This window comes from Saccopteryx leptura, chromosome 3, assembly GCF_036850995.1.
Source record: "Saccopteryx leptura isolate mSacLep1 chromosome 3, mSacLep1_pri_phased_curated, whole genome shotgun sequence".
NCBI lineage: Eukaryota > Metazoa > Chordata > Mammalia > Chiroptera > Emballonuridae > Saccopteryx > Saccopteryx leptura.
In genome coordinates this window covers 46,000,615-46,025,786 of record NC_089505.1, presented here as the reverse complement: position 1 = coordinate 46,025,786, position 25,172 = coordinate 46,000,615, and the positions used below count along the sequence as shown (strand labels likewise).

Here is a 25,172-nt window from a genome sequence, read left to right as displayed (position 1 = left end):
GCAAGTGCGAGAATTTCTGGGAGCAGTAGGATATTGCAGACTCTGGATATTAGGATTTGCAGAGCTGGCCAGGCCCCTCCACGAATTGACGCGGGGCAAAGAAGAACAGTTTATTTGGACAGACAAGGAAAGGAAGGCTTTCCAGGCACTGAAGGAGGCCCTAGTAGCTGCCCCAGCATTGGCCCTACCAGATATGGCCAAACCTTTCCAGTTGTACATTGCTGAGAAGAGAGGGATAGCCTTGGGAATCCTCAGCCAAGAGCTTGGGTCATGGAAGAGGCCTGTAGCATACCTATCCAGGAAGCTAGACCCCGTAGCATCTGGCTGGCAAACCTGTTTAAGGGCACTTGCTGCTACCTCAATCCTAGTTAAGGAGGCCAACAAACTGACATTGGGTCAGGACATCCAGGTTATTGGAGAACACTATCTAGAACAAGTGCTGCGTGCCCCACCGGATAGGTGGCTCTCCAATGCTCGATTGACACAGTACCAAGCACAGTTATTGAATCCCCCAGCACTGCAGTTCTTGAAGACGGCAGTCTTAAATCCTGCCACCTTGCTACCATTGCCAGACCCATCAGTGGTCCATGACTGCAGACAGATATTGGACACTGTCACAGGGGCCAGACCGGACCTCAGGGACCAGGCCTATGAGAAGGCAGACCTCACGCTGTTCACTGATGGAAGCAGTTATGTCCGAGATGGACAAAGATATGCAGGAGCAGCCGTAACTACCCAGGACAGTGTCTTATGGCAGAGAGCATTACCAAAAGGTACTTCTGCACAGCGAGCGGAGCTAATTGGACTTACACAGGCCCTCCAGATAGCTGAAGGCAAAGTGGCCAACATTTACACGGACAGCAGGTATGCCTTTGCCACTGCTCACATTCATGGTGCCATTTACAAAGAACGAGGCTTGCTAATGGCAGGGGGAAAAGAAATTAAGAATAAAACTGAGATTTTAGCCCTGCTCGATGCCATTTGGCTTCCCTCTAAAGTAGCCATAATTCATTGCAAAGGACATCAAAAGAGGGACTCTTCAATTGTTCAAGGAAACCGTTTTGCTGACATCGCTGCCAGAGAAGCTGCGGAAGAAGGGACTGCAGACATTCTTCCGCTCTTGCCTCAACCCTTGCTGCCTCCACACCCTAAATATACTCCTGAGGAAGAGCAGGAGAGAAAGCAATTAGGGGGTAAAAGAAATAAGCAGGGGTGGATAGAACTTCCTGACACCAGACTCTACCTACCCCAAGGAATAATAGGAGAAATTGCAAAGGAAATCCACGCAAGTTCCCACTTAGGGCAAAATAAGATGGAACAACTAATTAAGAAGTACTACAGGGGACCCCAGATTAGGGATATCGTGCAATCCATAGTTTCTAGATGTAAGGCTTGTGCTAAGGTCAATGCTATAAACAAGAAGCTCCCCCCTTTAGTTAGATATAGGGGAAAGTGCCCAGGAGAGTTATAGGAAATAGATTTCACAGAAATAACTCCAGGAAAGGCAGGATATAAGTATCTACTAGTGTTAATAGATACTCTTACAGGATGGACGGAAGCCTTTCCCACCAAGGGTGAAACTGCTTCCACAGTTTGCAAGATCCTGCTAAGAGAGATCATCCCTAGATATGGAATTCCTATAGCCATAGGATCTGACAATGGACCAGCTTTCATCTCTAAGATTTCCCAGGAATTAGCTACGAGGCTAGGAATTGATTGGAAATTGCATTGTATTTACAGGCCTCAGAGTTCAGGACAAGTAGAATGAATGAATAGGACATTAAAGGAAACTCTAATTAAATTAAGAGAGGAGACCGGCAAAAACTGGGTAGAGTTACTCCCTTTTGCCCTGTTCCGGGTTAGGTGTACACCTAACACTAATAGATGGACCCCCTATGAGCTTATGTTTGGACAACCCGTTCCACTAGTACCCCAGCTCACCAGAGAGGAAATAGAGATGTCTAATCATACTTTCCTCAAGTCCCTACAGGCATTGCAGCAGATTCGGAGAGAAGTAAGGGAGCTGTGGGAACAGAGAGCTGCAGCATTGGAAGACAACGCCCAGAGGTTGTCGCCACTGGACCCTGGACAGTGGGTTTGGGTTCTCAACCACCGTCGAGGGAACCTAGAGGCGCGGTGGCAAGGACCATTCCAGGTGTTGCTCAGTACCCCTTCTGCAGTCCAGATAGCAGAAAAGCCCTATTGGATCCATCTCTCCCACGTGAAATCAGCCCAACCACCTGACGAAGGATCCCGGAGATGGCAAGTCAAACAGACCCCTGGAGAGCCTCTAAAGCTCACCTTCTCCTCCACTTAGGACTGATGACTTTTTATTATTTACCCAGCAAGGGACTAGAGTTGCAGGAATGGGTTTTAATCAGGACAGCAGATGGCGCAGTTATAGCACAGAATAACACCTGGGATAGTAGCACCTCCATAACACTCCAAGCTGATTTATCAGTTTTTTGAAGAAAAATTCTGTGATTCACCAGCAGCTTAGAGACATTCTGATTCAGCCAGGAGCCCGCTCTTAGATGACTGGCCTAGCTCATACACTGTAGGTAGTAAGTGTGCACCCCATGTTAAAAATAGGGCTTTATGGTATACTCCACACTATGCCTGCCCTGAACCCCCTTCCGGACAGCGCCGAATTTGCGGGTCTCACTCAGATTATTTTTGTAAAGCGTGGGGTTGTGAAACACTTGTCAGTGAATTTCAATGGAGTCCACCGAAAACAGACCCAGACATAAGTCTCTTTCGATTAGGAACTAGATTAGGGGGAAGAAGGCCCAATGATGGTTGGGATGAGGACTGTGCTAAAGATAATTGTAACCCTAGTATCATTACTATTAAGAAGCCTAAAGACCCAAGTTGGAATTCAGGAAAAAACCTGGGGGCTAAGATTATATGTAACTGGACATGATCCTGGTACCTTTTTCACCATTAGAAAGCTTCCTACAAAGAACAGACCTTTCCTAATAGGAGTAGGGAACGGGCTGCCACCTAGGCCCCCTGTCAGCCTCCCAGCAGCACACACTCCGGCAGCACCAAAACTCCTGGACAGTAAGACAGGCCTAGACCAGAGCGGAGCTACCACGACTCCTACTGTAGACTCTTTCCCAATAGAGCCAGAGGAGCAGGACCATAAATTGCCTTTTTACACTCCCAGCCCATTACTGGAAAGACCACACCACCAAGAGACGTATGCCCTAGATTTATTGGATAAGGTATTCCCCTTCTTTAACAAGACACAGCCTGAAATTACAGAATCTTGTTGGCTTTGCCTTAGTCCCAGACCCCCTTTCTATGTAGGGCTTGGAGCCAACACCTTGAGGGAAGGGGAACTGGCTCCTACTACAGTAACCCTTACAAGGGACCGGAACCAGGATCAGATAAAAGATTGTGTCTCAGAAGGATCTCTCACTTTAGCAGAGTTCCACGGGAAAGGAACCTGCTACCTCTTAGCAAATTTCACCTTAGGTAATTCCAATTACAGTGACTATTGCCTTAACCAAGAAACCCTACTCGCCACCCTAGAGGACCCAAAAGTGACGAAGGCACCTGAAGGACTATGGTTTGTGTGTACTCAAGGCATCTTCAAGTGTATAGTCCCCACTCATCCTGAACTTTGTGTAAGTGCTTACATTATTCCACAGGTATATCTGTATGGGGGAAATCCTGAATTCCTTGTTGCTCCCCCGAGGTGGGAAAAATGAGCTCCACTTCTTATCCCTATCATAGCTACCATAGGAATTGTAGGGTCAGCAGCAGTAGGGACAGCATCCCTCATTCAAGGGGAACTTACCCTCAGACAGCTATCCAAGACATTCTCCAAAGATATTGTGCTTCTCCAGGAACAGGTAATATGCCTCGAGAAGCAAATAGACTCCCTAGCCGAGGTAGGCCTTCAGAATAGGAGAGGACTAGACCTCCTCCTCCTCGAGCAAGGAGGACTGTGTGCTGCTCTAAGAGAAGAATGCTGTTTTTATGCTAACCACTCTGGAGTAATTAGAGAGAATATCAAGGTACTTGCAAACAGATTAAAAAATAGGAACTTAGAAGAAGATGACCCAGGATGGTATGCCTCTATGTTCAGAACCTCCCCTTGGCTAACCACTCTTATATCTACAATTGCTGGGCCATTACTGATACTTTTGTTAGCTCTCACTATTGGGCCTGTAGTTATTAATAAACTCCTTACATTTATTAAGGAAAGAATCGAGACTGTAAAAGTGATGGTTCTGTCTCAACCTACCTACACCATCCTGCCTTCTGATGAAGAATCAAGGGTTTGATTTATGCCCTAATAGGAGTAGGGAATGTAAGGACCAAGAGAAGATCAGAAAATAAGCAGGGCACTAATTGAACAGGGAACTTAAGGGTTACAGGCAGGTCCTGCTCCTGTTCTGTTAGGAATAACATGCCCAAGGTCGTTCAAGAAGCAGAGACAGATAGGGACTCTGGGAGGCTGAGAGAGAAGAAAAAAAAAAAAAAAGAGAGAGACAAACGTTTGCATTCTATTGGTTTTCTATTGGTTAAAAGACCCTTATCAGAAGTTTAGGTTTGGAATTTGCCAATGAGCTAGACCCCAGCCCCTGTTGCTATGCTATGTGCAGCCCCCTTAGCAAATAGGTTACCGCCACATCTGCTTCTGTATGAGGCTTGCTTGCTTAGCTTATAAAAAGATTTAGCTGTGAGCGCTAGGTGCGATTCCCATCTGCAGCTCCTTGTGAGCACAGTGTCTCTGGACACCTTGGGAATTTGCCCCTGCGCAGGTAAAACTGGCCAATAAAGTTACATCTATACTCCTGAAAGTCTCCGACGTTTGTTCTTGTACCCGGTGGATGCTACAGTGAGCACTGAATGTGAGTGGGTTTTGGAGCCCAGTGTGTGTTTTTACTTGCCTGGGTGCAAACTAGAATTAAAGATGACAGCCCATCAGTTTTTGGCTCCGTTGTTTCTTTACCGACTGTCGGAATCCGATGAGAACCTGCAAGAGCCAAGCAGCTGTGATGGCGGCCCTGGCCACTGGCTTTACAGCCGGGCTGCTGTGATGGTGGCCCCGGCTACTTGCCTTACAGTAGGACTTCTTGTTTATTCTCCAAAAATTTTTCAAGTTCAGCTCGGATGATGAGACATCTTTTCCCTCTAAATTTTAATCTTGGGCTTTCCTGGTCTGCACACGAGTTTCTTTGTCACCAGTCAGATTCCCCAGATTCCTTCCTTCCTTCGTTCCTCCCTTCCTCCTGCCCCCCTTCCCTCCCTTCCTCTTTCTTTCTCTCTCCCCCCCCCCCCCCCCCCCCACACACACACACACGCACGCATGCACACACACAAGTTCCCTCTTTGTGCTTCGGTGCCTACCCTTTCTCAGGTTTCCAACCACCTCCGATCAACTGCAGGTCGGATTGGCTGAGCTAGGAAGAGAAGCAGAGGCTTCACCAAATCACAAATCTAGGATTTTCATCTTTCCTTCCTAGAATCCTGGCAACAGAGGTGCTCTGTTGAAAGGAACCCTGCCTGGGGTTGCTATGGAGATAGGACGCTGCAACTTGCAGAGCAACTAAGACCCAGATCACTTAGCAAACCTCAGCAAAGCAACTGTGCTGCGTTTACTCCTTACATATCTGCATAACCGCTTTCATCCAGAACGTTTTTTTTCTTGACTCCTTCTATGGAAGACTTGACCGCCCTGAAGCAAGAAAAAGAAACCCAGGAATCTGGGGAAGAAGACAGGCCATGGGAAGAAATGACAATAGTTTCTTCCCAAGACCCCAAGCCTGAGTTGTCTGAACCCCCGGAGTCGGAGCACGGGCTTGAAACTGGACCGCAAGCCAGGAGCAGCCCAGCCCGGAGCCCGCAGTCTGGAGGCAGCACGCCTCTGGGTGACCCCGCTGGACCAGGCGTATCCTCTCCACCTCCGTCTACTCAGGGGCCACCTTCCAGTCCTCCTCTGGCTCTGTCCGGACAGGACCTGGCAGCACCACATCAGTCACACGAAACCACTAGTGTGATTCCTGAGGCTGGGACACCTCACTCTGACCATTTGAAACAATCATCTGATAAAGGAGAATCAATTCCTCATCAAACATACCAGTCAAAAGAGAACGATTTTCAACAGTTTCAGCAAACCAGCGGTCACCTGTATGAACGATGGGATGTGAGCAGTAAAAATTCTAAACAAAAAGAGCTGAGATTTGACATTTTCCAGGAGAGAGACTCAAACAGTAACTATGATCTGGATGAAGCTGAGCCTGACCCCGCCCCCAGCGTGCTGGAGATTGCCATTCAGAACGCTAAGGCTTACCTGCAGACCAGTAGCCAATCGGGCTTAAGTCTGTAAGTCTCGGAGAGAAAAAAAAAAAAATGAGAGAGACAGAGAGAAGTACTGTAAAGAAAAGGGGGTGTATTTCTGTGTGATTGTGTATTTCTGTGGGTGAATGAAAAGAGATATATTTGAAAATTAGTGACTTAATAACTCTTTGCATCACAGGACTCAAAATGGGTCATTGGTGGGTATTCTTCTAGTTTCTTTGAAGTTCCCTAGCTGTGGTGGCGCAGTGGATAAAGCCTCGACCTGGAACACTGAGGTCGCCGGTTCAAAACCCTGGGCTTGCCTGGTCAACAGACATATGGGAGTTGATGCTTCCTGCTCCTTCCCCCTTGTGTCTCCTCTCTTTCTCTCTCTCTCTCTCTCTCTCTCTCTCTCTCTCTCTGCTCTCTCTCTCCTCTATCAAATGAATGAATGAATGAATGAATGAATGAATGAATAAATAAGTAAATAAATAAAAATAAAGTTCCCTGGCACAGAGAAACAAAACCTAGGAATTAGGGAACCTTGGGTTTGAAAGAGACCATAAAGACAGTGACATCCAAGTATCTTTTGAAGATGCTTGTAAAATGTAACTTTCTGTCCGTGATAGGGAGCACATAGCTCTAATCTAAGCATTCTAGTGCTTCCATGGCTTGGTTTTGAGTCCTCATTCAGGCCAGTCCTAGGAGATCAACTATCTCAGTTATCTTGGAATTATCCTGAATTGAGTATCAAAAGCTCTGCATCCCGAGGAACCTCTCAGTCTGGGAAAACCAGGAAAATTAGTCACTGTAATTTTAAGGTCTGAAGAATAAAAAAAGTATTTAATGTGTGAAACCTTTCCCAAAACTTCACAACTGACAATTTAAAATATTATTTATAAATTACTGTTTTAAACCATAATTTAGTTAAACTACAAGATGTAATCTGTTACTCAGTAGTGGATTATTCTTGGATTTCTCATACAAACTTATCATAATGCCCTGGGTTAAATAAAAATATGAATTTATAAGCTTTGTTAAAAGTCTAGAAGAGCTCAGTATAAATATTTGAGATCTCACTATTTAAAACCAAATACAAAAACACAAAAGTGGAAATTTTTCCTTTAATGAATTGTTTTATAATGAACACTACTTAAACATCTGTTTTATTTCCAAATGCTAAGTCTCTGAGGTAATAAGAGAATATCTTCTATAATGTTGACTATTATCTTCTAAATACTTTAGGCCCTGCAGTTATAAACTGCTTCCTAAAAAGACTCCTAAAATTCTTATATGCAAATTTTATTTGACAGCCATAAAAACAATTTTTGTGTTGTGTTTAAAACAATCAAGAACTAAAAAACAAGATCTGATATTGGTTTTTACATTGCTGCATAAAAGCCTACAGAAAAGAATCTTCCTCTTTTTCTGTCATTCTCTTAAAACAATCATTCTTCCTAAATTGAAAAAGCTGTAATTATGACTTAATATCTAATAAACATACTTCATCATTTAACAAAAAGATATTTTGACAAAAAAGTATGGAATTCTATAAAACAATATCTTGCCAGAAGAACTATGAATAAAGCACATATAGACATTATGTTAAAGCCTGAAAAATAAAATAAAAATTTGGACTTAGAGTCCCTGATTTGATGGTATACATGGCTCCCCTTTGAGCAAATTAAAGACTCCAGTTACAACCCTAGCTAATGCCTAGTAAGCAACAAGATTTTTTTTTTCCTAGTTTTTTTTTTGTTTGTTTTTTTTTTTAATAATTTTATTTTTTTAATGGGGTGACATCAATAAATCAGGATACATATATTCAAAGATAACAAGTCCAGGTTATCTTGTCGTTCAATTATGTTGCATACCCACCACCCAAAGTCAGATTGTCCTCTGTCACCTTCTATCTTGTTTTCTTTGTGCCCCTCCCCACCCCCTATCCCTCTCCCATTCCCCCCTCCCCCCCGTAACCACCACACTCTTATCAAAGCAACAAGATTTTTAGCCTGGAAGCTTTTCCATGAGTTTCACAACTGAACAAATATTAAGAAAGCGTGGCCTGACCAGTCAGTGGCACAGTGGATAGAGCGTTGGCCTGGGATGCTGAAGATTCAGGTTTAAAATCCTGAAGTCGCTGGCTTGAGTGCAGGCTCATCTGGCTTAAAATCGTGTGGGATCATAGACATAATCGCTGGCTTGAATCTAAGGTCTCTGGTTTGAGCAAGGGGTCATTGGCTCAGCTGGAGCCCCCTGGTCAAGGCACGTATGAGAAAGCAATCAATGAATAACTAAAGTGCCACTACTAAAAATTGGTGCTTCTCATCTCTCTCCCTTTCTATCTGTCTATCCCTCTCTTTTGCATGCGCTGAAAAGTTTTTAAACCAAATTCTTAGTCATAATATTTCTGTTCATTTACAAGAATAACTATATTCTGAGAAAGAATATATTCTTTATATCTCACATTTTTAAACTGCCCTTCAAATTGGTTGCCTAAATAATCTACATATTTTCTTTGACATTCTTAAGACTCATTAAATGAATGCAAATCTTAAAGAAAAAGAAACGATACCTAGGGTTGATTAACAGAAAATAGGCAATTACTGAGCACCTATTTTGATTCATTATAAGGTAGGGGATTTATTAAAATAACAATAAACAAAAACAGAAACCTAATTATGGCTGAGGACCTAACGCAGTTGCTGAATGGGAAATACATAATGTACACAGAGACATACTAGCATGTTCGTGATCTCAGAAAGGCCCAGGAATGGATTTCAGGGATGACTTGAGGACAATGGTTTCAAGTTATTGAATATTTCTGGAAAGAAATGACATATATGGGACACAGCAAGCACAGGCTCTCAGGTAGAACTTAGCAATATATTAAAGTGATTTAGGCCTGACCTGTGGTGGCGCAGTGGATAAAGCGTCGACCTGGTAATGCTGAGGTCGCCGGTTTGAAACCCTGGGCTTGCCTGGTCAAGGCACATATGGGAGTTGATGCTTCCAGCTCCTCCCTCCTTCTCTCTCTCTGTCTCTCTCTCCTCTCTTTCCCACTCTGTCTCTCTCTCTCCCTCTCTCTCTCCTCTCTAAAAATGAATTAATAAAATATAAAAAAATATAAAAAAATAAAGTGATTTAGGTAGATTTACCTCAGTGGATAAACAGTTATAGATGAATGAATTATTAGAAATGAAATTGGAGAGATTTAATGTCAGAGAGGAAATTTACGCAAGTTTCCATATTGGAAGGGTGAGTTTCTATTTAACCTGAGAGTACTTTGACAGACAATTCCGTTCTTAAATTCACGTTATAAGCCTGGTATTTGAAAAGGTATGCCTTAGCTTGTTATGTATAAAATGTAATGAATTAATGAGAGAGATTAGGGGAGGTTTCACTAAGTCAGTTATGAAATAAAAAGCCAGGACAGTGTTTTTTGTCGTTGTTTTTAAATAAAGATGTTATTTATTGATATTACAGAGAGAGGCAGAAGGGAGAAGTATCATCTCATAGTTGTTTGACTTTAGTTGTTCATTGATTGCTTTAGTATGGGCCTTGACTAGGCAAGCCCAGGGTTTGGTACCAGCAACCTCAGCATTCCAGGTTGACGCTTTAACTGCTGCACCACCAGAGGTCAGAGGACAGTGTTTTTAATAGAACAAAAATATTAATTAGAGTGTCTTACATTTTAAAAAAGGTAAAGAAGATTTTATGGCACTTTTCTTTCAGTTGTGTGTGGGTGAGGTTTGCATTATGAAATGCATTTTTCATAGTTTTAAAACACACTGCAGTAGATACTAGGCCTAGGAAATAAAAACAGAAGAGAACATACTTTTAAGAGAGATGGATGGATTTAGTAATCAGATTTGGCAAGGGTGGGAAAGGGAGACGGAGAAGAAATTAAGGTGAAAAATGCTAATCACTTTAAAATATATAACTAAGAGATTTCAATCTCAAATAAAATGTAAAAATGTTCCTGATGTAAAATATGTATCTTTCAGTAATATGTTTTTCTTTAATATCTTAAATAGTTGTATCATATTGGAGGTATTTCCTAAGGAAAATTCCAGAATAGGTTTTACTGGCAATGGTAGAAGTTACTGTGTTTATTCACTTAAAATTTTTGAACGTTTTGAGTTGAAGTTTCCTAAAAACCAACTGTGTCCGCGTGAAATGCTTCTTCAAATGCTTTTGGCACGGGTATTATCTGGACTTTTCTGTTTTCGGGTAGGTACGATCATCTTTCTAATATGCTGACCAAGATCTTAGATGAGCGTCCTAAAAATGCTGTGGACATCATTGAGAATATTAGCCGAGATGTGAAGATGGCACATTTTAGTAAAAAATTAGATACGCTCCAAAATGAGAACGAGATGCTTCCAACATACGAAATAGCAGAGAAGCAAAAGGCTCTTTTTCTCCAAGGAACATTGGAAGGAGCTGACCAAGACCTGGAAGATGAAATAGTAAGTCACTGTTGTAAATCTATTTGTCTTAAGGTTATATACTTGAGGTGAGTGAGTGTGGCTTTAAATTCATATCAACAGTCTTTCACAGCTTGCTAAATAGTATTTTCAACCTCATTTCATACTAATCTTTTCCTTGTTTAGAGTCTATTATTTTACATTGTGTTTTAGTATTTCACAGGCTTAGCTATCACATGTTTGTAGGGTTGAAGTATTCATATTAGAGAATATAGTTTCTTCATCTTTTATATTCCAAAGTGCATAGTACAAATCTAGGCCTATAGCTGTTTCTTATTAAACACTTTTTGAATGAATAAATTAGTGTCAAATAATTTAAAATGTGTCTTTAAATCAAGTTGTATATTTTCATTTTACAAGAAAAATTAGAAGTATTTCTAATGCCATTTTCATTCTCTTCCAAAGCAACTTCCTCATATTGTCCTGATATTATGTATATTATGTCGATGAGACATAATACAAGAGGAGAGCTAAAATGTCTTTTAATCCCCAGAGACAAACTGTTGAAAATATTTACAGAGAAAGTTCATGGCAGTGATAAAAAGCTATCATTAGAGAATAAAATCAGTTGTATCACAAAAATTCTAGCTATAAGTATTTTAAAATAATCTCTAGTAATCTGTTTTCTAAATGCCTATATGTTGATAATTTATACCACTGAGTAATTTGTATATCTACTGAGCTTCCATATTTTGTTGCTACTAGACTATATAAAAGTCTGTGTATATATTTGTAAATTTGATGTTTAGAGTGAGATAGTTTCAGAAAATGGCAGAGTTTGGTCAGGAGAAAGACAGGAAGGGTAAGGATGTGGGCAGTAGGTATGCCCTCAGGGCCTTACCTTTGTGGGGAGACCCAGCTTGACACAGTGAGACCCAGAGCCCTCAGAGGGAACAGGTGATATATATTATGTAATTAATATAAACTATTCTTTTCTGAAAATATTTATATTTTGCTCCAAACATTTGATTAGTTAACCACATCCAGAGAAGATGAGTCTGGGCGCAAACAGCATTTAAGGATCAAACAGAAGGCAGACACTCTCATGTAGGAATTTATCAAAGAGGTTAAACTCCAGTATAGGAATGAAACACTGAGGTAGTTATAGCACGGCATTGTAAAGTAGACATTTGCATGCCAAAACTAGGATATGGAGTGAGAAGACAAATAAGCTGTTTGATCCCAGAACTTGAGCCTCTTAACCAGATTCCATAAATTCTGTCTAATGAAGAGTAGGGTTAGTTTTTGAGCCAGGAAGATTAAAAGCTCTCTACCTCAGAGAGTAGAAATACGCAAAAACAGAAAGACAGATAGGTCTTGGAATATGAGCTTGGTGACTGCTGATGTCCCAGACTTAAGTGTTGAGAGTGTCCATGTGTCTATCATTGTCTTAGACCACACCAAAATTCCTATTCTTAGTCTTCAGTATTCATTTAATCATTCATTCATTAATTCAAAAACATTGCAGATCCCTACTGCATACCGAGTACTGAGGTCTATATATGAAAAATACTTTTCTGACTTTAAGTTGTTCACAGTCTAGTGAAAGAGACAGAAACAACTGTAAAGCTCTTTTGTTAATGCAATAACAGAGATAGCCTCAAATGATGGAAAAGACGAGGGTTGTGGGGCTAGATCTGAATTAGAATCCTAGCTCAATCACCTACTCGCTGTGTGATTGAGTAAGTGACTAAACCTTCCCAAGACTCAGGGATAATCACATGGCACCAAATTAAGGGGTTAGCGGTACCATGTATAAAAAATATAGCACATTGGCGGAACTTAATGAATAATAGCAAATATTGTTATATTTTTTGACACGCTATAAGACAGAATGGAGCAACTAACTGTGCTATTGGGAATTTGGCAAGGCTTTGCAGTGGAGGTGATGTCTCATTTGGGTCTCATAAAGGATAAGTAGAAGAGCACCAGGTGAAGACTATAAGAAATAAAATTCTAGGCAGAAAGAACAATGCAATGTCTGGAAATATTATTTTATGTTGGGGAAAGTGACAAATAGATTTGAGTGAGTGATGAAAATGAAGCAAATAAAGTGCTTAAAGCCAGGCCGCCCCTTGTACATTGATAAGAAGTTTCTTTCTTGTATACAATGGGCAGTCAAATGTTGTAGAGAAACATTTTCTAAATATATGTGTGTAGGTAGGTTATGGTGTATTTTATTATTTCAGAATAGTAAAGGAGCCACTTAAACATTTTTATAAACAGATGTTGAATTTTTATTATTCATGATTATTAATTTTTTTTCTCTGCCTAAGATACACACATACAACAAGATTATTATAATGTATTGGTTAATGTAAAACACAATGGTAGAAGTTATATTTTTAAGTAAAAAGATAATTGAAATTTGAAAAATTAATAGAGTGGTCTAAATCTTGAAAGAAATGTCAGAGAGGGGGTCTAGAGAGAAAGTAGAGCTAATATCAAGGTCTTTACAAGCGAAACAGGAAGCAAGCAGTTCTCTTTATCGACAGCATGGTAACCACAGCGTTTGTGCTCCCAGGTGGAAACCTCTCTTCCAAATGTAATGGAGTCAGCCTTTTATTTTGAACAAGCTGGAGTTGGTTTGGGCACCGATGAGACTTACCGCATATTTCTGGCCCTCAAGCAGCTAACTGACACCCACCCAATCCAAAGATGTCGTTTCTGGGGCAAGATCTTGGGTCTGGAAATGAATTATATTGTTGCTGAAGTGGAATTTCGTGAGGGAGAAGATGAAGAGGAGGTGGAAGAGGAAGATGTAACTGAAGAGAGAGATGATGGAGAGAGTGAAGGTGAAGAAGATGATGAAGATGAATTACCAAGGTCCCTTTACAAGGCCTCACAGGCTCTCCCAAAAGAAGAAAGTAGGACAGGTGCCAACAAATACTTCTATTTTGTCTGCAATGAACCAGGAAGCCCGTGGGTGAGGTTACCATCAGTTACACCTGCACAAATTGTTACTGCAAGAAATATCAAGAAATTTTTCACTGGGCGATTGGATGCTCCCATCGCAAGCTACCCACCCTTCCCAGGAAATGAGAGTAATTACTTACGAGCACAAATTGCCAGAATTTCAGCGGGGACCCACGTCAGCCCTCTAGGATTCTATCAGTTTGTTGAAGAGGAAGGAGAGGAGGAGGAAGAAGTAGAAGGTGGGCAAGATAGCTTTGAAGAAAACCCTGATTTTGAAGGCATCCAAGTGATTGATCTAGTAGAATCCCTATCCAACTGGGTTCATCATGTACAACATATTCTCCCTCAGGTAGGGGCTTTGTGTTCTCAATCCATCAATCGGCATGTATTTATTAAATTCAGTCTACAGTGCATACCTACATATATTCAGACTCTAGACAGAGTATGAGACCATTTTAAAAATCAAGTGAAAACACAGAGTACTATATAATCGCCAAATATATAGTATAGACCTGGAATCTTCAAACGGATTTTTATTTCCAAACAGAAATAAGGTGTGCTCGCTTCGGCAGCACATATTCAAACAGAAATAAGATAATTATTTATATAGAGAGTTGACAAATTACTGTATATAAGGATTTAGATTTATGTGTGTTGTGAAATTATTTTTTATTTGTTAAATATAGACAGGTGCAGTCTTTTATGAACAATTCTTTTATTCTATTTCTATAATACATGGAGATTTTATGTAATAACAATAAGATATTATAGTAAAGACAGAAACAAGCAAACAGTGCCAAATAGCAGTTAGATAGAACAAATTCTGTTAGGTGGTCCTGATAGCACGTCTCATGCATGACCTCACTTAATACTCATAACTGCATGAAAACTAATATCGTCCTTATTTACAGTTGAAACTGAAGCAGAGTTTAGGAAATGTAAAAAAGGTAATATGGCTAATAAGCAATAATGCAGATCTGAACAGGCAGAATGGATCCTCACTCTCCAAACTGCCCCATCTGCAGGGAGAAAGTCTTCATTACACTTTGTCCTACATGTGAGCTATTCTTATATATCTTTAAAGTTAATTAGATAATAAATTATAACCCCAAACTAATGTTATCATATTTTAATTTTTAATAATAATAGTACCTCAGTGGCGCAGTGGATAGAGTGTCGACCTGGAATGCTGAGGTCGCTGTTTCAAAACCCTAGGCTTGCCTGGTTAAAACATATATGGGAGTTGATGCTTCCTGCTCCTTCCCCCTTTTCTCCCTTCTCTCTCTCTCTCTCTCTAAAATGAATTAAAAAAAGGTTTGTTTTTTTTTTTTTTTTTTAGAGAGGAGAGGGAGAGACAGAGAGAAAGAGAGGAAAGACAGAGAGAGAAGGGGGGGAGGAGCTGGAAGCATCAACTCCCATATGTGCCTTGACCAGGCAAGCCCAGGGTTTCGAACCGGCGACCTCAGCATTTCCAGGTTGACGCTTTATCCCACTGTGCCACCACAGGTCAGGCCTAAAAAAAGGTTTTTTAAAAATAATAATAGTACCTTATCTTTCTTATAAATTATTTATTATAGATTAGTAAAATGCAGTTACCTTTTTTTACTAAAGCACTGCTAATTTTAATATATAAATGTTCTGTAACTTGAAGAAGTTGGTGAATTCTTGAAATAAATATGTAGTACAATCTTTTGCTTGAAAAAAAACCTAGATCATAATAGCACTAAATGTAAATGCATGTTGAGTGAATGAGTGATTGAATTCCCACAGAGTGGAACCTTGTGCAGATAACTGCTTCAATCTAAATGAATATTCTGATATTTTAAGGTCCTCACCTTGCAATATTCATACTCAGGGTCGCTGTAATTGGTTCAACCCCATACAAAAAAGTGAAGAGGAAGAAGAAGATGAAGAAGAAGAAGAAGAGGAAAAGGAAGAAGAGCCTGATTACACAGAACAGGAAGTGGGGCCTCCTCTCTTGACACCAATCTCTGAAGATTTGGGTAATTTTACACAAATTATATGTCATATACTATGTATATGTATAGTATTAAATATACATAGTATATATAATGTAGTATATATTTTACATTCTATATATATTCTATGTGTATATGTACTATTCTATATCTATACACACACATATGCACACTACACTGTATGGTGGGGAATAATGATTGTAGCTGGCCAAACCACCAACTTTCTCTGACAGAAATTAAGTGCCACGCGAGGAGGAAACATAAGTTGGCTGAAGCTCTTACTGAAACGCTGACAGTGATCTTGTTTATCATTCTTGTCTTGCATCGTGCAGATCATAGACAGATGACCACAAACACATGACATTGTTATGTAGTACAGTGTGTCCGTAAAGTCATGGTGCACTTTTGACCGGTCACAGGAAAGCAATAAAAGATGACAGAAATGTGAAATCTGCACCAAATAAAAGGAAAACCCTCCCAGTTTCTGTAGGATGATGTGGCAGCATGTGTGCATGCGCAGATGATGACATAACACCGTGTATACAGCAGAGCAGCCCACGGCCATGCCAGTCGAGATGTGGACCGTACAGAGGAAAGTTCAGTGTGTTCTGTGGCTCGCTAAATTCGAATCCGTGACCAAAGTGCAACGTGAATATCGGCACGTTTATAATGAAGTGCCACCACATAGGAATAACATTACTCGGTGGGATAAGCAGTTGAAGGAAACCGGCAGTTTGGTGGAGAAACCCCGTTCTGGTAGACCATCAGTCAGTGACGAGTCTGTAGAGGCTATATGGGATAGCTACCTAAGGAGCCCTAAAAAATCTGTGCATGAGCCCACATGGAACTGCACTGAATAGGTATGAAACTGGGAGAGTTTTCCTTTTATTTGGTGCATATTTCACATTTCTATCGTCTTTTGTTGCTTTCCTGTGACCGGTCAAAAGTGCACCATGACTTTATGGACACACTGTATATAATTTCATTGTCCCATAATGTTCATAAAATTTCCTCCTGGTTTAATGTCAAGCTGCTGTTTTAACTTTTCTTTTCTCTGTCAAGCATGTTTTATGATTTATAAAAATAGCCTTTCTGTTACACAGTCTATCCTTGTCTCTTTAGGAGTTAAGCTTTTGAATTTTTTATTGATTTACAGAGATCCAGAATATACCACCATGGACAACACGATTAACTTCAAATCTTGTTCCTCAATATGCTACTGCTGTCCTCAGATCCAACCTCTGGCCTGGAGCATATGCCTTTTGCAACGGCAAGTAAGTGACGACTTTCAAAGTAATTATTGTGATTATTTAAGTATTGGAAAATGTTATTGGAATTTTGAGTTACTGTTGTTTTAACTCATTTTTTAGCAAGATATATCCAAACATCTGTATTATATAGTAAAGCATCACATTTATTAGAGAAATTTAAACGTCTGCCTTTTCATCTGAATTATTCAATTAATGAAGCTAAATATAATTTTTCTTCTATAATTATAAATATATAAATCATTGACTTCTAACGGAAGTAATTCTAAGCAGTGTTTAAAATAGTTTAAATCTATTATTTTTGTTGGACATCTTGGTAAAAGATAAATGAAACTATGTATTATTTAGGCTCTAATTTTCAAGAGAATTAGGATAGAGAAGATACTAAATATCTTTATCCCTCACATCCTTGTGTCTTATACTTCCATTTATGACCTAATATCCCAGTGTTAGCTCAGCTGAGCTGAAGAGAATTGAGCTGCTAAATGTCAGAGTAGCCATCACAACAATGAGCCAAAAAATGAAAGCAAGAGACATTACTGAGATGGTATAAGCATGAGAAAGCCCTGATTCCCTCACCCACCCCCATTCCACTTTTCCCCATGGAATGGCACTCCACTGGAAGGGCAGGCGGATCACCACAGGCATGGGGGAATCTCACTGATAAGGGAGTCCCTTGCAGTTTTATGAACCAGGGGCCAGAGGAAGTGGTAGAGAGCTAGGGGAAATCACTGGATACTGAGAGTGAAAAAAAGTGACTTTAAGGTTTTTCTCTTCATCTCCAACCTCAACAAGGAGGCCTTGGCAGAGGCTCCCAAAGACCTCCCCTGCAGCTCTCAGAGACCTAGGAGTGAAGGCACGTGAGCTAGGAATGGAAATATGTAAAGCATGACAGGTCGAGACTGCAGTGCACTGACTGGGCACCAAGTCCAGGTAGAGAGGGCAGCTGTCCCATATGGCATGACGGGGGAAGCCTTGGAAATCACCCACGGTTGGGCCTGAAAAACTCAGAGGTCTTTAACCACATGCCCACTCCTCACCCTGCCAAGCATTTGCTAGTTTGGAAACTTTTAAATTATTTCCAACTCTAATGAAGGTAGTAACTTTTTAAATTATTTTTTATTCCTGAAAATAAATGATCAAAGGCTATGGTTTGGGTGTAGGGTATTTTGACAGGGTCTGGTCCTATGGTTTTCTTGACCAGCTTAAGCAGTTTGGATTATAGAAATGCCTTTGCTAAAAGAATCATTTAGGGATATTTCATTTCTAATATATTTCATTACAGAAGGTCAGTTTTTCTTACTGAAACATTATATAATTACCTACATTTTTTTTTAACTTATAGAAAGTTTGAAAACCTCTACATAGGTTGGGGTCATAAATATAGTCCAGACAGCTATACACCCCCAGTTCCACCACCAGTTTGTCAAGAATACCCCGGCGGACCAGAAATCACAGAAGTGGATGACCCTAGTGTGGAAGAGGAGCGGGCTTTCCAGGCTGCCCAGGAAGCAGCTGCACTTCAAGCCGAAGAAAGTGAAGAAACTGATGAAGATGAGGATGATGAGGATTTGATGACTAATAAAAATTGGGTGCTTGCTTCAGCTTATGAGACTGATACATAGTCCTTGTGGGGGTCTAACTACATGATATATATAAAATTGGCAATTATTCATGTGCAAAATGTCATTCCCTGAAAATATCAAATTTGGAATTTCATATTTGAAACTATTAATATGTGCTTACAGAAAGATGCTCAATGGATTCTCCAGAGGTTAAATGACATGTTCTACATCACTGTTCTGATAGCAACAACGAAAGAAATATGTACTTCTGTATTTTTTTTTTCCAAGTCTCAGGTTTTTCTAATATGGCAAACATGAGAATATATAACACACAAAAGCTTCCTAGAGACTTCACTACTTTTTGAGTGTCAAGGGGTATTGAGGCCAAAAATATTGATGAAAAGAGACATTACAATTCCATCATCTGCTGAAAGACTTTGGAAACACTCAAACTCTTAAACTTGTTACCATCTGAAGAACTTGCTCATGTCTTCTTTCATCCTATAGAAATTGGTTTGCTCTGACTGGGGCACAATGGTTTGCAGAGATGTGACTAACTGGGATATCCAGAGACTTCAGACTAATACTGTATCTTCTGCCACTGCTTCTCTAAAACTTTATTTCCATTCACTAGAAAAGTATTTTTAAGTCCTGTATGTGCCAGGCACCCACTGGCATCTGCAGATCACTGATTGACAAACATCGCTCATCAAATACTTAGAAGGTGCATTTATCTATTTTGAGCAGTTCAGGAAGCACTAAGAGGTGGGGAACTAAAGGCAGAAAGATTCTAGGCAGCAGCAACTGTATCTTGAAGGACCTTGGGCTAAAAAAAAGTAGAATTTTGAGCCCAGAAAGGTAAACAGGGCCCAGACTGTGTGGGATGTCTGCATTTTATCTGTGAACAAAGAAGAGGATTCAACTAGGAAGAGACAGTCACATTTGTAATAAACATTTTGGCCTCACTCTAGAGGATGGACTGACAAGAAGATTGACAGGGAGACCAGTTAGCTGGTTATCACGTGATCTTGGTAAGAGATAATGATGGAAATTAAAAAAAGATAACTGTGTGGGGATGCAAAGTAGAAACCTGGTTACTAGTCTGCAGGACAAAATATTAGAAAGGATGGTTTCCAGGCTTTTCCAATTGGCAATATTAATTCTTGGAATGGAATTTTCAGTATTTGATGGTTAATATTTATAAAACTTCATTTAAGTATATTCTTGTTCATTTCTCATGGTATAAGTAGACACTGGTTGCTTTTCTTTTTTGTTGTTTAATATCCATTTTCTCATCTATCCTGATTTCCTTTTGAGAAACTGCCTCTGTCCATGATCTACATCATAGCAAGCAGACGTGTCCTCTCTGGAATCTGAAATGTGAGCAAAAGCATTCTGCCTCGGCCCCTAACCTGATTCCTGCGATCAATTAGACCAGGGGTGTCAACCTTTTTATACCTACCACCCACTTTTGTATCTCTGTTAGTAGTACAATTTTCTAACCGCCCACTGGTCCCACAGTAATGGTGATTTATAATGTAGGAAAGTAACTTCACTTATAAAATTTATAAACCAGAGTTACAGCAAGTTAAAGCATATAATAATAATTACTTACCAACTACTTTATGTCAGATTTTCGCTGTTTGGCAGAATAAATCTTTATAAAACAACTTACTGTAGTTAAATCTATCTTTTTATTTATACTTTGGTTGCTCTGCTACCGCCCACCATGAAAGCTGGAATGCCCACTAGTGGGCGGTAGGGACCAGGTTGACTACCACTGAGTTAGACCACAGTGCAGCCTCTGGAGTCGCCTTGGTTCCAGCACAGTGCCCTAGGAACCTCTGGATCCTGTGAGATTCTGTTTCAATGAATTCCCTTCAGCTTAAATTGCCAGGGTAGGGTTCTTTCTCGCAACCTTACATAGCACACCCAACACGAATCTGAAAGTTTCTTTCTTCCAGGACACATTAAATACAGGACTCTAAACCGCAACTGTATAGGTAAGAGTGAATATTTAAAAATGCAAATATGTCTTTTCAGAGGTAAACCTGTTAAACGTTAAGGTTATTTCTAAGTGGCGAGGAGGGAACTTCATGGCATATGTTCTACCAGAAGAAAGCAGGTTTTATTGGTAAGAATTTGGAAGCGAGACAGTGTGCGTTCACACCTTGGATTATGGTAATTTCCAGGCAATTTGGTCATCTTGCAGAGCTTCGTCTTCTTCACATAGCTAATAACAGGAGTGGTCTCACAGAACCGTTTTGAAGATACTAACTAATACAAGGAAAAGACTAAGAATACCTGACACGAGGACCTAATAAATATTACATATGACTATCATACAAAACCAGTTTCTGGAACATGGATTAGAAAAGAAATACAAAACCCACAATACAATTTTTTTTGAAATAATTCCTAAACAACAAATTACTGAAGCTATAATGTAGACATTTTAGATGCTAAAAGTTGAGTCTTTAGTTTTATTAAGTTGTAAAAAGATTAATATAGAAAATTTAAAAATAAAATCCCACAATCATTGAAATGCTTAATTCTTCAAGGAAACTTTGAAATGCTTAATTCTTCAAGGGATTTTCTCAGCTGTAAAGACTTGAGATGCTTGTCTCCTAGCCTTGAAAAAAATTTTAAAAAAGATTGTTAATTGTAAACAACACAATTAATTACAATACATACTATCATTCCAATATTAAAATATAAAATCTGGGAATTTTTCCAAGATGAAAATTTCTTAAATAAAATTATAATTTTGAATTTAAGAAATTAAACATTTCAAAATATAAGCAATAAAAAAATTTCATATATAGACAAACTGAAAGAAGTAAAGAGAAAATGTCACTTTTAAAAATGAAATAATGAGGACCTTCTGGTCAAGATGGTGGTGTAGGTAAATATGGTAAAATAAAGAAAAGGGCTATGAAGAAAGAACCTTTAAGAAAATTATCTTATGCATTATGGCCTTAAAAACACTAATTAATTAATCTAGCAAGAGTGACAGAAAGGGACAGATAGGGACGGTCAGACAGGAAGGGAGAGAGATGAGAAGTGTCAATTCTTCGTTGCGGCACCTTAGGTATTCATTGATTACTTTCTCTTAGATGCCTTGATGGGGGGGGGCACTCCAGCTGAGCCCGTGACCCCTTGCTCAAGCCAGCGACCATGGGATCATGTCTGTGATCCCATCCTCAAGCCCGAGACCCCATCTTCAAGCTGGCCACCTTGGGGTTTCAAACCTGGGTCCTCAGCATCCCAGGTCGATGCTGTATCTACTGCACCACCACCTGGTTAGGCTAAATAAATTTGTATTTATTATTTGACTAAATTTTACTAAGAAAGATTTTTTAAATAACTGCTCCAACATCCAGAACAGAATTTGGAAAAGATTCTCAAAATATTTATGGTGTGAATGTCTCATGTTAATTATAAGATAGTTGCCAGGATAAAATATTAAAAAAAACAAAACTGATTTTCCTACTTGAATAACAGCCACACAATTAAAACAGTATAATTAATTTAAGTCCAAATATGAAGAACAAAACATAAAATGCTGTTATAAATGTCTATATATTAAGATACTTTAAAATACCAACTTTGTTTTGAAATTCCTACAATTGAAATTGTCATTATCACTAAGGAGAAAAAGGACATATTAAAAATAAGCTTTAAAAACACACAAAAGTAAAATCATTATTTTGTCTTTATTTAAGGCTGCTGATTTCTATCTGAAGATAGGCAGATAAATCAGTATGACAATATTTGCTGAACCCCTACAATGTAGAAAGCATTGTTAAAAAGGACAGAATAACTGTAAGACAGATGGTAAAAAGAAAAAAAAGGCTTTAAAACAATATGTAAAAGCAATATTAAATTGATATTTTTTATTTTTCAAAATATATTATCTTTTCAACATTAAAAGTGAAATTGTTCACACAAAAGCTTAGCAAGCATAATGAAACTATGCGACTTTGTATTATCACAGAAGTAGTGATATAGGGCAAGGCGCTGTTTGTAAATTGCCTGAATTAGAATCCTTACTGTTATTTAGTAGCTGTGTGACTTGAGGAATATAACAGTTTATCTGACTATAGGCACCCTCATCTGTAAAATGAGAACAGTGGGTATTTTATAGGGCCATTTCGTAGATTAAATTAGTTAACCCTTTGAGTAGTGAGTTTTTTTCATGCTCACTGAACCTTGGGAGTGAGTTTTTTTTTCAAAAAATGAAATTAGTTCCAGTTACAATTTTATTAACTTAAAATCATGTTTGTTTGATAACCAATTTTTGCAAACAAGAAGAACATATATTTGCCTTTTTTTAATGTTGCCTTACACATTTTTAAAATAAATCCATCATACTCTGGATGGTCAGGAGGCACGAGGACGTACAAGAACGTTCGTATGTTAATATATATTATATGTGAAGTGTTTAGGATAGCACCTAGTAGAAAGCAAGCATTATCCAAATGTTACCTTTTTTTTAAGTGAGAGGTTGGGAGGCAGAAAGACTTCTGCATGTGCCCTGACCAGGATTCACCCCACAAGCCCTCTACTGGGCAATGCTCTGCCCATCTGAGGCTGCTGCTCCGTTGCTTGGCAACCAAGGTATTTTAGTTTTTTGGCCTGAGGCGAGGCCATAAAGCCATCCTCAGCACCCAGGGTAAACTTGCTCGAACCATTCAAGCCATGGCTGCAGGAGAGGAAGAGAGAGAAAGAGAGAGAAAAAGAGAGAGAGAGAGAGAGAGAGAGAGAGAGAAGAGAGAAGGGAGAGGGGTGGAGAAGCAGATGGTTGCTACTCCTGTGTGCCCTGACAGGAAATTGAACCCGGGACTTTGACATGCCCGGCCAATGCTCTACTGCTGAGCCACTGGCCAGGGCCCCAAATACTACTTTTATTAATACAGTACGTCCTCACTTAACATCATCAATGAATTCTGTGACTTTAAGTGAAATGATGTATAACAAAACCAATTTTACCCTAGGCAAAGTGATATAAACAACAATGAAATCTCTACCATGAATTTTATAGTAAAATAACATTGAACAAAATGATGTAGGGGAGGGGCACAAAGAAAACTAGATAGAGGGTGACGGAGGACAATCTGACTTTGGGTGATAGGTATGCAGCATAATTGAATGACAAGATAACCTGGACATGTTTTCTTTGAACATATGTACCCTGATTTATTTTTTTTATTTTTATTTTTTTTGTATTTTTCCGAAGTTGGAAACAGGGAGGCAGTCAGACAGACTCCTGCATGCGCCTGACCGGGATCCACCCGGCATGCCTACCAGGGGGCGATGCTCTGCTCATCTGGGGCGTCGTTCTGCCACAATCAGAGCCATTCTAGCGCCTGAGGCAGAGGCCACAGAGCCATCCTCAGCACCCGGGCAAACATTGCTCCAATGGAGCCTTGGCTGCGGGAGGGGAAGAGAGAGACAGAGAGGGAGGAGAGGGGGAGGGATGGAGAAGCAGATGGGCGCTTCTCCTGTGTGCCCTGGCCGGGAATCGAACCCGGGACTCCAGCCCGCCAGGCTGACGCTCTACCACTGAGCCAACCGGCCAGGGCTGTACCCTGATTTATTGATGTCACCCCATTAAAATAAAAATTTATGTATTAAAAAAAATGATGTTATCCAAGGAACTGCTATATTACAATTATAATCATATTATAATTATTATCCCTTCTCAATCTAGCAGCATTGTATATTGTCAGTGATTCTGATCTTATGGTTCAAGATACAGCTATTCTCCATGACTAAAGAAAAGAGCCTGACTTGTGGTGGCACAGTGGATAAAGCATTGACCTGGGAATGCTGAGGTCGCTGGTTCAAAACCCTGGGTTTGCCTGGTCAAGGCACATATGGGGAGTTGATGCTTCCTGCTCCTCCCCCCTTTCTCTCTCTGTCTCTCTCCTCTCTTTCTCTCTCCCTCTCTCTCTCCTTTCTAAAATGAATAAATTTAAAAAAAATTAAAAAAAAAAGAAAAGGAATAGTAACATTTGTACATTTTTATTATTCTAACACTACCAAGGTCTCAGTTTCCAAACCAGAAAGACAGTAGCTAGCTAAAGTGTTCAGCTAGACTCCAGGATAATATTTAACCCCATCTATGCTCTCAATAGTTACCTATGCACTGGTGAACAAGTATCTTGGTATTATATAATAATCAAAATTAACCTATAACTTTATTTAGCCAAATTAATAATAGAGTAAAAAAAATAAATGTAATATTGGTATTTAAGTCATGGCAAAGGAACTTAAACAGTCCTTGCCTTTACACTCCACATTGTGAGGCTAAAAAAGATTATTACCCTAGCTCTAGCTCTCATTTCAAATAATTTTAGTCCTCTCCCTTATAATTCTATTATTCTCCATAAAATCTTCCCCGTTAGTCCTCTGTCTCTTCTCTCTTTAGAGGGAAACAAATTGATGTGAAATACTCCGGTGGTGACATTTTTTCCCTTAAATTTCTGAGAACTATGTATTTTCTAGGTTTATACCACATAGCTTTTTTATACCAAGTGGAGGGTTTGAATTCCTAAACTTATCACTTAACTGCAAGATATAAAGAGGTAATTGTACTGAAGTTAAAGTCTAGAACTGTGTACATCCAAGAAGCCCAAGTGCATGACAAAGAGCCTT

The 25,172-nt window shown here is 39.6% G+C and overlaps 2 protein-coding genes across 5 annotated transcripts in view; one reads left to right on the top strand and one right to left on the bottom strand.

Moving 5' to 3' along the window:
* The first annotated feature begins 5,563 nt into the window (after positions 1–5,563).
* On the top strand, positions 5,564–18,572 carry RSPH4A (radial spoke head component 4A). The gene is made up of 6 exons (XM_066373403.1): positions 5,564–6,339; positions 10,532–10,766; positions 13,309–14,049; positions 15,556–15,703; positions 16,836–16,953; positions 18,293–18,572. The coding sequence occupies exons 1-6, from the start codon at positions 5,675–5,677 to the stop codon at positions 18,570–18,572; spliced, it is 2,187 nt and encodes a 728-aa protein (XP_066229500.1). The 5' UTR covers positions 5,564–5,674.
* Positions 18,573–21,030: 2,458 nt separating this feature from the next.
* The window catches only part of ZUP1 (zinc finger containing ubiquitin peptidase 1), a 28,883-nt gene continuing 24,741 nt past the window's right edge, over positions 21,031–25,172 (bottom strand). For all 4 annotated transcript variants that reach the window (XM_066373404.1, XM_066373406.1, XM_066373405.1 and 1 more), the window contains one exon: positions 21,031–21,144. In XM_066373404.1, coding sequence (XP_066229501.1) covers positions 21,097–21,144 — 48 coding nt within the window. In that variant the 3' untranslated portion in view covers positions 21,031–21,096. The remainder of the gene's footprint in view (positions 21,145–25,172) is intronic.

Coding starts and splice junctions, on each gene's coding strand:
- RSPH4A (XM_066373403.1), top strand. CDS start 5,675: ATGGAAGACTTGACCGCCCTGAAGCAAGAAAAAGAAACCCAGGAATCT. Junction 10,767..13,308: donor AAGACCTGGAAGATGAAATA/GTAAGTCACTGT, acceptor TTGTGCTCCCAG/GTGGAAACCTCTCTTCCAAA. Junction 16,954..18,292: donor TATGCCTTTTGCAACGGCAA/GTAAGTGACGAC, acceptor TTTAACTTATAG/AAAGTTTGAAAACCTCTACA.